General features: G+C 43.9%; 1 protein-coding gene across 1 annotated transcript; it reads right to left on the bottom strand.

Moving 5' to 3' along the window:
* Window positions 1–8,528: 8,528 nt before the first annotated feature.
* On the bottom strand, window positions 8,529–10,216 carry LOC100840909 (lichenase-2). Its single transcript, XM_003566085.4, has 2 exons — window positions 10,144–10,216; window positions 8,529–9,466 (listed from the first exon to the last, which is right to left on the bottom strand). Exons 1-2 carry the CDS (start codon window positions 10,214–10,216, stop codon window positions 8,529–8,531), a joined length of 1,011 nt encoding a protein of 336 aa, XP_003566133.1.
* Between the last annotated feature and the right edge of the window lie 1,237 nt (window positions 10,217–11,453).

Below are 11,453 nucleotides of genomic sequence, written 5' to 3'. Positions count from 1 at the left end.
ACGTTCACACAGGGTTCAGAAATTATAAAATATGAAAGGAAAGAGCTCATAAAAAATTACGGAATCACGTTTCATCCAAAATTATAAAGTACTGCTGCTTCGTACATATAGATCATCGAGTACAACGATCAGTTCTTCACATCCAAAATATGTTATCACTTCTAGGTACTTGATAGTTATAACCTTACTTTAGAGGTACAAGTTAAGAACAGAACAAAATGCAGGATCCATGTAAAGGAAAACTACTCCAACTTCCTCCGCTTCTTCTCCACTCCATCTTGAACCAAAGCATCATCTTTCTGTTCATGCTGGGTGATGGCCGGATGTTCCGAGCTAGAACCTTCATCTGACATGGGGTACATATGGTTCTCTTCATCCGCCTGATCGCGAAGATCTACATTGGCTGCATATGCGAAGTTATCTCCTACGACATCTTCTTCTTCCTGCGCAATCACGGGAAGAACAGGATTTCTCTCGAACTCCTTCTCCTGTGACCATAATTGAATTATAATAACGAATAGAGAGGTACAAAGAAGTACAACTATTTATGAACATTCTTACAGGATATGATTCCTCCTCCAGTCCCAATCCAAATCCTGTATCCTCTTCCAGTGAATCATGGAACTCTTCAAAATCAGCAGCATAGCCGTCCTCATCTTCGGAATCGAAATCCCCTGAAATAACCTTCGAAGGAATTTTGGAACGAGGCAAGTTAAAAGTGAAGATAATAACAAAAAAACGGGGTACAACTTCTGAGAGACAAAGAACAATATTTACCTCAGAATTATGTGGAGATCGTCCATTCACTGAAGACGAAGATGAAGCACTAACAACGAAGGATTCGTCTGAGGAAATTACTGCTGCCATGGGAGCCAGCTTCTTCTTTATTTCTGATATGAGTGGGAAGAAAGAAACAGATAGCAACGAAGGGGAGGCTTGATTTATAGAGGACTGATTTTCCCTCCCATGGATTCAAAATTGTATATCCGGGAAGGCATGACTTAGACTCACATATTTCAAGTTCCCACCGAAAGCACCCATTTCAAAATTGTAGGACCCACCAGTAGCAACCTTCCTTTTCACTGATGGCAAGTATAACGACAGTACTTAGTCAATACCAGGATAATGAAAGTCAATAATTACTGGACAATTGTAACGTCAGTACATTTTCTGAAATTCTTTGAAATATAATTTGTACCCTCAGAGTACATCCTGTCTGCGGAGTACATTATGTTTTCATAGTACATACTATTCCCAGGGTACCTTTTATCCTCATGTTACCATCATGTTAATCTAGTGGTTTACTATGTCTGCTACCTTAATGTTACCATACGTACTCCTTTCTTATGATGTTACGAAATAATTTGTGATATTACACGGTTCATGTACCGTTCGTACATAATAAAATTGGTACTACTCTTACTATATAGTCCTGTACCCTTTCTTAATAATTCTTCTTTTCATGTTATGTACTTACTACTAATTCAGCGAGACTCGAACTTTCATTATTCCGATTCCAAATTCTTTTCCAAATGGTACAGAACATAATGGATATTATGCTTCTTTAACCTTTATTATCTACGCATGTTCATAATCATCTCAATCCATCTTACTACCTACAGGTACTTACTGGTACATAGTCACAGAATTCCATTTTTTCCGTACCTTCAATACATGTTAGTACTAAAGAATTGACCGGTCATATCAAATATCTCAATAATTTCAAATACAAAACCGATGTTTCTTCATACAGTACATGCAGTTGTGATAGTACATACTGCTGCCAGAGCACATACTATTTTCATATAACGTGCCTTTCCGATACTACATGCTGATTTCGAAGTGCTTTATGTACTTGCGTACTAGTACATGCTGTTTTCAGAAAGTAATAGCTGTTTTCATAGTACTTCCTGTTTTGAGAGTACCTACTGTTTTCAGAGTACTCGAATAGTACCACCTTTCGAAGTACCTACTGTTAGATCGAATCATATATGAGCAAACAATCAAGTAAATCTTATATGCATATGTACTATGTCTTCTGCGTTCTGACAGTAGTTGCATGATCTCATATTTACTTAAATGAAATCACAACCACAAATACATATCAATTAACAACAAAAGCACTGTGCAAATATAAGTCCTAATGTACATATGATGACATGTTTCCAGAATAGCAGACGAGACATACATGACAGGTCGTCAATCTAACTGCAAATAAGACAGCCTGGTACTTGAAGATATTATTATGCATACATTGTGCTGAAAAAACAATTAGCTAAACTCCAAGTTGATACTCAATCTGCTGAACATCAACTGAAGATCCACAGACATTTCTGCGATGTCCAACTACACCACATTTCCCACACTTTGGATCGCTTCTCTTTACCGGAGGTTTATCTGGGTTTGCTTTGCACGCCAAACGGTTGTGACCACTGAGCTTACAAATAGTACAAAACCTTGTCCTCTTCCGTTTCAACTCATAAGAAGGTTTGTCCCTGCTGTTAGTTGGTCTTCCTTTGGGTCTTTTATGCACAGGTGCTATTACTGCAACATCAGCTGTTGAGGAGTTACCTCAGAACAATCCACTGGTTCCGGATGTACATTTGTAATGGCAATAAGCTCTTGAAGACTTCGTCCATCTGTTTGCTGGTACATTTCCCAAACTTCTTTGTTCCATCAGTAATATACTTGAGTACATCATGGTAACAATCAATATTCTTATCTCCTATATTTGCAAGCTCAAGCGCTGCAACATGTAATGACGTGTGTCGATATGACTGTGACCTCGCTGAACCTCTGTCCTTCTGCAGATGCGCCAAATGGTCAGGAAGAACATCACTTGCATCTTTTGTCCATCTCTTCAATATATGAGCTTGTGGTACTTTGTCAACTCCAAGTTGCAACATCACCTAATCCAACCGAATTCATATTAGAAAATGAAGAACAGAACCAAACTCAGTGAAACAAGTTACCTCAATGCAATAGAATTTATACCCTAATAGAATGACAACATAGCATGCCCATATGTTCGGCAAGTCCACATTCACAAGTGTATTGTCCTCCATCGTCACTTATAGTCACCTCGTAATGTACTTTCGACCACTTTTCCCTTCGACTGGCATCAAAATGAACTGTCAAGTATTTCTTATTTGGTACCACCTCAATCACATTGTATCCTGCACTATCAAATATGTGTTCACTGAACATCTCCAGCATAACACTTGTGTAAATTGTAGCGGCATGCTTTTCAATAGGCCACCCATGTTTTCAGTACGACTCCACCCTGCGTATGAAGCAACAATAATGAGAGGATAGATATATATTTCATGATACCACATTTCAGCTGCATATCATACGTACCATTCTAGTTCTCTGATTCTCTGAATCTTCCTTCGATATTCGATCAGCAAGAAGTTTGTTGTACTGCTTGACAAATAAATGCATGGGAGCACCAGGAGGTACATATCCTTTTAGCATGTGATTGGCACTCTCGCTTCGTTGAGTGCTGGTCATTTTGGCACAGAACACAGCGGTGAAATAGGGTTTTGCCCAACGATGCCGAGATTCATAAATAGGTGTCAGGAAATGATGGTCCTTAAGATCATATTTCTGCAAAAGTTCTTCCCATGCAGCCTCAAATTCTGGTACAGTTATGCTGTAGTTTATCAACTTGTGGAACTCAGCCTTGAAGGTACTATACTTCGTGTAAACTGAACCAAGCCTTTCTTTCGCCATCTTTAAAACATGCCATTTGCACCAACGATGAGTTGTCTCGGTGAACACACGTTCGATTGCAACCTCCATCGCTCTACATTGATCTGTTACATCAATGTCAATAAAAATTTTAATGAAAAAAAGAAAGCCAACAATTTACCATAAGAAGTACCTGTCAGTATAGTAATGGGAGCTTTTCCACCCATGAGTGAAGTAAACTCACGGAAAATCCACTCAAAGCTTTCAATTGTTTCTTGTCGCATAAGAACTCCACTAAATATGATACTTTGGAAATGATTGTCTACCCCAACAAAAAGTCCAAATGTCATACCGTATAGATTTGTCTTGTATGTTGTATCAAATGTAATGGCATCACCAAAATATATATAATCTAACTTGCTCTTGCCATTTACCCATATTAGTGTTCTAATTCTCCCATCGGAATCCAAATCTGCAGTATACACGAATGATGGATCCTCATCTCTCATCTTTGTAAATAATTCCATTGTCTTCCGTACATCGTCATTCGCTTCTTCTCTCGAAATTTGCTTACAAAGGTTCTCAAGTGAACGCTTGTTGAATGGTATGTCTTCTGTTGAACCAAAATAGGTACCAAGGACATTGTACACCTTTGTTAGAGGAACATTGTTCTCCCTAAGATTACGTACGAGCTCCCTTGTGTAACGGTCAATATGTTTGTGAGATGGCCAACACATCTTTTCCCCACTGTTCCTTGAAAGCTTATGACTATGAACCAGTCTGCATTCTTTGATGTACCAACCATGGTCTTCACTCCTCAATAGCCTAATGAAACACTTGCATCCACACCTCACCGAAGAAGTATTCTTTTTCTTTGGAATTCCCTAAAACATACAAAACATTGAGTACCTCATAGGATAAATAAGTACTTGTCGCAAAACAAATTTGCTAATATTACCTCACAACCACATACAATCTCTTGGATTGTTTGATACACAACATCCTTCTTAGGTCCGGATTTACATTTGTAACTTTTGTTCTTCCCATAACGAATGCCAAACCTAACTTCCCATGAATACAAGTTGAAATATTCATAAGCTTCTGGCAAAGAGTCAAAACAGAGTCCAATTTCTGGAAGTAATATATTTTCAGTTGTCCTGTGCGCAAAGCCTCGTAGAGCATTCTCAAGAGGACTAGATCAACCAGGTACTGGAAGCCGCACAGCAGGTCCAGCATCAAACTTTTTCCTATGTCCTCATCATAGACGCAAAATAAATATTACAATACATATAGAATCATAGGAAATAGGAATTGGTAGTCCACGTTTAAGTTAATTCATAGGAACAACATCTATGCTCGAAACTTAGGTACGTACTATGAGGACTAGTATGGAAAAACTTTTTGGATTAAGTAGTAACAAAAATGTAATCATAGCTGAAAAGTGGTGATACAATGAAGTGCTCGCATATAATTTACTGGGTTTCTTAGCAGAAAGTACTGAAATTCTTGGTAAACTTTGCTCGCATGCTTCATAGAGGTACATTAATAGTTTTTATGTAATTACAAGAATTTATAGTACAGTTCATTGCGAAACCAAGTTCACATAGTACAAGGTAACTGCTTCTTCACATAGGTACCTATTTGGATTCCTTAAATTAGGTACCTTCATAATTTCTACATAATTTATTTGACAACCATACGGTAAGAGGATCTTCGACATGTACGTACTGATATAAATTTCACAACATGGATATATGTACGTTCGGTAAGATAAAGTACATCTTCAAATCTAACCTTCTAGAAGACGCAGACAACCCACTAGCTTCGACGGAAGCAGCACCTACTTCACTCCACTCCTCAACCGAGGCTTCATCTGCACATTGTGGTACATCGCTTCTGCAATTTCTCTGTACACCGTCCAGGTTATCGCATGAAGCAAAGCTGCAGGCCGACGAAGAACCAATCCCAACTTCCATGGATCTGACGCGGAAATGCAAGGAATTAAAATAGAGCAAGGTACGAGCAAGAGAAGTTAGGACATAATCTCAGGAAGGAACAAAGAATCCTTACCTTGCGGGTTCGCCCATCCGGCTAGGCGATGTACATAATCTACAAATCTTGGACTTATGAAACCGAACAGAGGAACGACGAGGAAGAAGAAGAAAAGCTAATGGCGAAGCAGAGGAGATATTTTTTCCTTTGGCTACCTGTCTACGCTTCTCGCACCCCTTCGATAAAGTCACATGGACAAAGCAGCCGCCTGCCAACCGGTCACATTGAAACATCACGCACTGTTCTGGCAGCCTAGGACATGACACATTTAATCGGTATATGGTCAAACAAAAAAGGAAATTACATTTCCACTGCCTCCTTTCATAGATCCCTACGCGGAATCATGTGGTTCACACGGGGGGAGTATATCGTGGAGGGTCGACCGATTCCGCGTTAGAGGGAGAGAGGGGATCACTTTTTGCGATGGAGACGAAGGCTCCTAGGAGCAATGCCAGAGCGAACAGTACGGAGGCAACACCTTGCCTCGCCATTTCGATCAGCGGGTCTCAGAACTCCCTCGCTCTATCGGCTGCCTTGAGTGAGGACGTACCAAGACCAGTCTTTCTTTCTCTCCCTCTCCCTCTGAAGCTGATATGCTTGAGTTTTGCTGAGATTGCCGCTGGCTTGCACGCCCCTTTTATAGGCCCATGGGCCAACCTACTCGCAGCCCAACGTCTCCAGAGGCTATACTTGCGGCGACCGACTACCTAGGCCGTCCATGCATGCGTCACAGTTGGCTTGGGTGGCTCAACGTTATCCCGTGTTCTAGTTTTGTTATAAGTCAAGTTTTGTCACAAGTCAACTTTATAATATTAATATCTACTCTAACAATATCAAATAAGTATACCACGAAGATAGATATCCTATCATGTCATATTTAATAAAATTAATTCGGCGTTGCAACGTGACTGAAATATTTTTATGACAAATTTAATATAGTGATATTTATAGTATCAGATAAGTATACTATGTAGATATACATCGTGACGATTTAATAAAACTTAGCTATGTATTATATTACACATTCTATTTACAGAGATTACACATATGCTCATGACATGAGACAAACATGCTTATCAAGCAACTAAGCACAAAGTATCCCGCAAGAAGAAAAATTACAATTTCACCATCGGAGAAACTTGTGCCTCGCCGAACCGTCATCCACCCTCGTCCTCCGCCGCCACCATGGCATCGCCGAAAAATGAGGCGAACAACCGCCATATCCAGATCTAGGAGAGCACCTTCGCATATAAGGATGCTTTTCGAGCTGATGAACCAGACCGTCGCAAGCGACGAGACCGAGACTTTGTGGCACGTTGGCTGTGGTCAACATAACTCGACGCCGTCAACTTCATCCAATGCAGTTGAAGAAGAGGAACGCCGCCGCCTGCCATCATCCTGCACGCGCCCAACTGAAAGATAGCAAACACAACTACAACAGCCAACACGACCGCCACCCCGCGAGACTGCTGACCACCGACCACGAAACACGAATCTCGCCGGATCTAGAGATCGGCGACATGGCCGAGCCACCTTCCCCTCTACGCCACCGGTTGGAGCAACGCTAAGATGAAGGAAGAGCAGAGGAAAATTATTCTAATGCGGTGCTGCGTTCTCCATAGAAGCAACACCCCAAGAAAACAGTAGACCAATATATCCTAACTACAGGCTGGAGCCATAGCACCAGGGTCCCCACCCCTTCCCGTTGCCTGAGCGGGGGACTGAGGAGGCAGGGACCAGCGGCTTGACCGGTGAAGTTGGTTGCAGAACAGATCGCCCCCGGATCCCTTTCTCTCTCGCTGAGAGCGGTTCCTGGAAGCGAAGGAGAGAGAGAGAGAGAGAGAGAGAGAGAGAGAGAGAGAGAGGGGGGGGGGCTAGATACGTAACTTGTGAGCAAGTATCGCTACAAACTTTTAAAGGGGGGGGGGGGAATTCTCGTTCTCGGTGTGTTCTTACGTGGTCGGTCAGTCGGTAGCCATCCCTTTGTGCCATAATTATGGGTAGAACGTCACCGCACCGACCATAACTCTCCCGGAGCCCGGGCCCTAGCGTCTCTCTCTCTCCCTCTGGTTTGAGCTCTGCCGCCGCCAATGTAGGCCCGTCGCCTCCAACTCATGCCCCACCACCCGGAGCCTATCCATGATCTTCCATCGCCAACGGATGCTCCCATGGGCGGACCCAGAATATTTGTTGAGAGGGGGCAAAATATGTAATCATTAAAAAATATATGCCACATTAGAGAAATGGGGGCAAACGCTTAGCATCAGTGGGGGCAATCTCGTATTATATGAACAAAATACAACGAGATCAAAAAGTTAAGTGGGGGCGGCTGCCCCCCACAACCACGAACGTGGGTCCGCCCATGGACGCTCCCAAGGATCCGAACATAGAGAAGCTCCGGTGCGGCAGAGCCGAATATAACGGAGGTCGGAGGTGTGACACTCTATGGTTATGTCGCTCAATATAGTATTCATTTCTGAGAAAAAGGTACCATACTATAAATATGCATGGTCTATGTGTAGTGATGTTGTAGCGCGACTAAACTGGCCGGCTGAGTAGTCGACTGCTTGGAAATTAAGCTCGTTGACGATTTCGGATTATGACTGGAGAATATACCAAACAGACATGAGAGAAAGCGTAATCTCATTTGTTTTTTATTATATCAGGGGGAGTAGTTTATACTCTAAGCGGCCGAAACCAATCCCTGCACAACACAATACATAAATGTAGGCATACATGCCAATTGCGTATGTATGCGTGCGCGTGTGGCGCTAGCTATAGCTCTACCAGAAGCTGATGGAGTAGACGGGCTGGGCGTTGGGGTAGAAGAGGCCCCAGTGCTGCTCCACGCCTTCCTCCTTCTGGTCCTCGTTGAACATGGAGAAGATGTACGTCTCGATGGCGCCCGGGTGGCGCGGCGTGCCGTGGCCGACGTGGCTGATGAGGTTCTGGTTGTAGATCCTCGCGTTCTCCGGCGACGCCGCCACGCCGCCTGCCGAGGGCCACCCGCTCTCGGACACCACGAGCTTCACGCCCCACCCGCCCTCGTACCTGGCCATGGCCGCGTAGAACGCGTCCACCGTGGTGTCGAACAAGTTCTGGTACCCGTAGCCGCCGTCCTGGACGACGGTCCCGGGAGCGGTGAAGAGCGCGTAGTTCATGTCCATGGCGCTCGGGTTCCATGCCCAGGCCAGGTACGGGTAGATGTTGGCCATGAGCGGCGCGCCCGTGCGGGCCAGGATCGGGATCACGTAGCGCATGAAGTAGTCCGCCTCCGTGGTGAACTTGCCCGCGGAGGGAGGGCTGTACACGCCCAGGATGGCCTGCGACACCGACGTGGTCACCATGATGTGGCCCAGGCCCATGGCGGCGAGCGCGCCGTGCATGTTGTCCATGGCCGGGCCGAGGTTCCATGTGAGCCCACCGGCGACCTCGTTGCCCACGACGACGTAGCGGAAGGAGACCGCGGGGTGCGCCTGGATGTTGTCCCTGACCCATGCGGCGGCCGCGGCCGGGCTGGCGGCTAGCGTGGGCAGCACGTCGTTGGGCGCCCCGACGACGACGTTGATGCCCGTGCCAGCCAGGGCGTCAAGTGCGGCATGGTCTGGCGCATACAGACGAATCGAGGATATCCCATTGGATTTGAACATGTTGACCACGGTGCTCGGCGGCGGCAGGTTGTTGGCGCTCATGCCGTAGCACACCCCGATGGATTCCACGCCTGCATATTGTAACAACTTTCATTAGCACGCCTTCTGAAAAAAATGTACTGAGGGGTTTCACTTTCACCCTTTTGCTTATATATGAACTATACAGTGGTGAATGGGATATTTTAACACGTATAGTTTTCGACTTTATTTTAAACCACCAATCTTTTGACTTTGAACAGAAACCAACAAACATAATGGCCTCTCATAAGATGTTCTAGTTTAAGTCAAATTTCTTAAAATTAACTAAACTTATAGAAATCTATCAACATTTATAAGATGTATGTGTATCAAGGCATGACTTAGTTACAGCATGCATGGAAGAAGAGAAAAAGCTAGACAAACTGCAACTGGTCAAGAAATGGAATGGAAGAGACTCTGGCTAGCTATATAAAACTCTGAATTCATATACGATCGCTATACCTCATGGAAAATTATCCTTTTTCCTATGGCGCCTATAACTAGCATATATTTTTTAAACAAGTTTCTGCATACACCGCATTGGCGGAGTGTACCCTTCTTCATGAATTACTAACGTAGCTTCTTTAATGTTTAGAGCCCAAAATTACTAAGCATACAATGCATCGGCGGAGTGTACCCTTCTTCCTGAATTTTCCTGAGCAAAAAAGGAAAGAAAAGAAAACTACACCGAGAGTGAGGGACTGAGGGGGAGATAGAGAGAGATGCTTACTTTTGGGGATGGAGACGAAGGTTCCAAGGAGCAATGCCAGAGCGAAAATGGAGGCAACACCTTGCCTCGCCATTTCGATCAGCCGGTCTCAAAACTCTCTCTATCACCTGCTTCGATTCTTTCTCTCGCTCTCTCTTAATTTGAAGCCGATATCCTTGTGTTTTGATGAAGCTGCTGCGTGCTGGCACGCTCCTTTTATAGGGCCGAGGAGACAGAGTTTGCATGGGCCAACCTACTCCAAGGCCCAACGTCTCCAGAGGCAATACCTGACTGCATGCCTAGGCCGTTGCATGCGCCGGCCAGTCGTCTGGGTCTCATGTTTCATGGTGGCTAAAGGTTATCTGGTACGAGTGGTACACTACTAGGTTGTTATGACAGGTATGGGGAATAATTCATTGGTACTAACAGAAAAACGTCCTTTCTAGGTTGCCCTCGATTTTTCGCACCTTTGCTATCGAACAAATCGATGCACATAACTTGGCCAGTTGGCCTCAACAAGAAAGACCTTACAAACGAACTCCACCGAGGCGCCGATCGAGCACCTCTGAAGCCAATACAGCCTTTACTGATAAGATGAGAGACGTATATACTACTCTCCGCGGCGCCGTGGAGTGTGTTTGAGGCTAATACGAGGCGGCCGTGCGTGCACGCATGGTTGGCTAGTCAGTCAGTCAGTCAGTGCGTCCCCGGTCAGTTTTTTTTTCGAAAAGGGAAGCTGCACACAGTTATTTTATTGCAAGGTTATGTCATCACAGTACACAAACCATGGGTCGCACAAAGTCGAAACAAAAATAAAACAAAATAAAGCAAGAACTCTGCTTTCATTTCATGGCTGCTGTCCTCTGCATTCCTGTTGTTAATAGCTCAATTAGTTAATGGTGGAAGATTGATGTGTCTTGCCTTCTTGTTTGCTTTTGCAGTTGCGCACGAGGACTGAAGGCTTGTGGTGTCAGGGTGTGTCTGGGCTTGATGTAGGAGCTGATCGATAGGATTATGGAGAAACGAAAGCTCTGTTGTATTTAAGAAACTGAAATCTTGTATAACTGTAACTCTATTGTGTGTATTTTGCCAAAGTTCAAATTGTTGAGAACGATTTCATGTTGCAGAGCATACTACGAGTCAAAATGTATGAACATAAACATGGACTCAACTGCTGAAAAAGATTGATCAGCAGAAATAGACAAAGTTCAGCGGAAAAAAGAAGGATTAACAGTTCTTTTTTTTAAAGGAAAACACCTGAATATATTAAAAATCAATCACCCTCATACAAGCGTGCGTCTGAGACAAGAGAGGGTAACACACAGCCAGTG

The sequence above is a fragment of the Brachypodium distachyon genome, chromosome 2, assembly GCF_000005505.3.
Source record: "Brachypodium distachyon strain Bd21 chromosome 2, Brachypodium_distachyon_v3.0, whole genome shotgun sequence".
Lineage (NCBI taxonomy): Eukaryota > Viridiplantae > Streptophyta > Magnoliopsida > Poales > Poaceae > Brachypodium > Brachypodium distachyon.
Note: the sequence above shows the minus strand (reverse complement) of the source record. Positions and strands in the feature narration are given on the sequence as shown.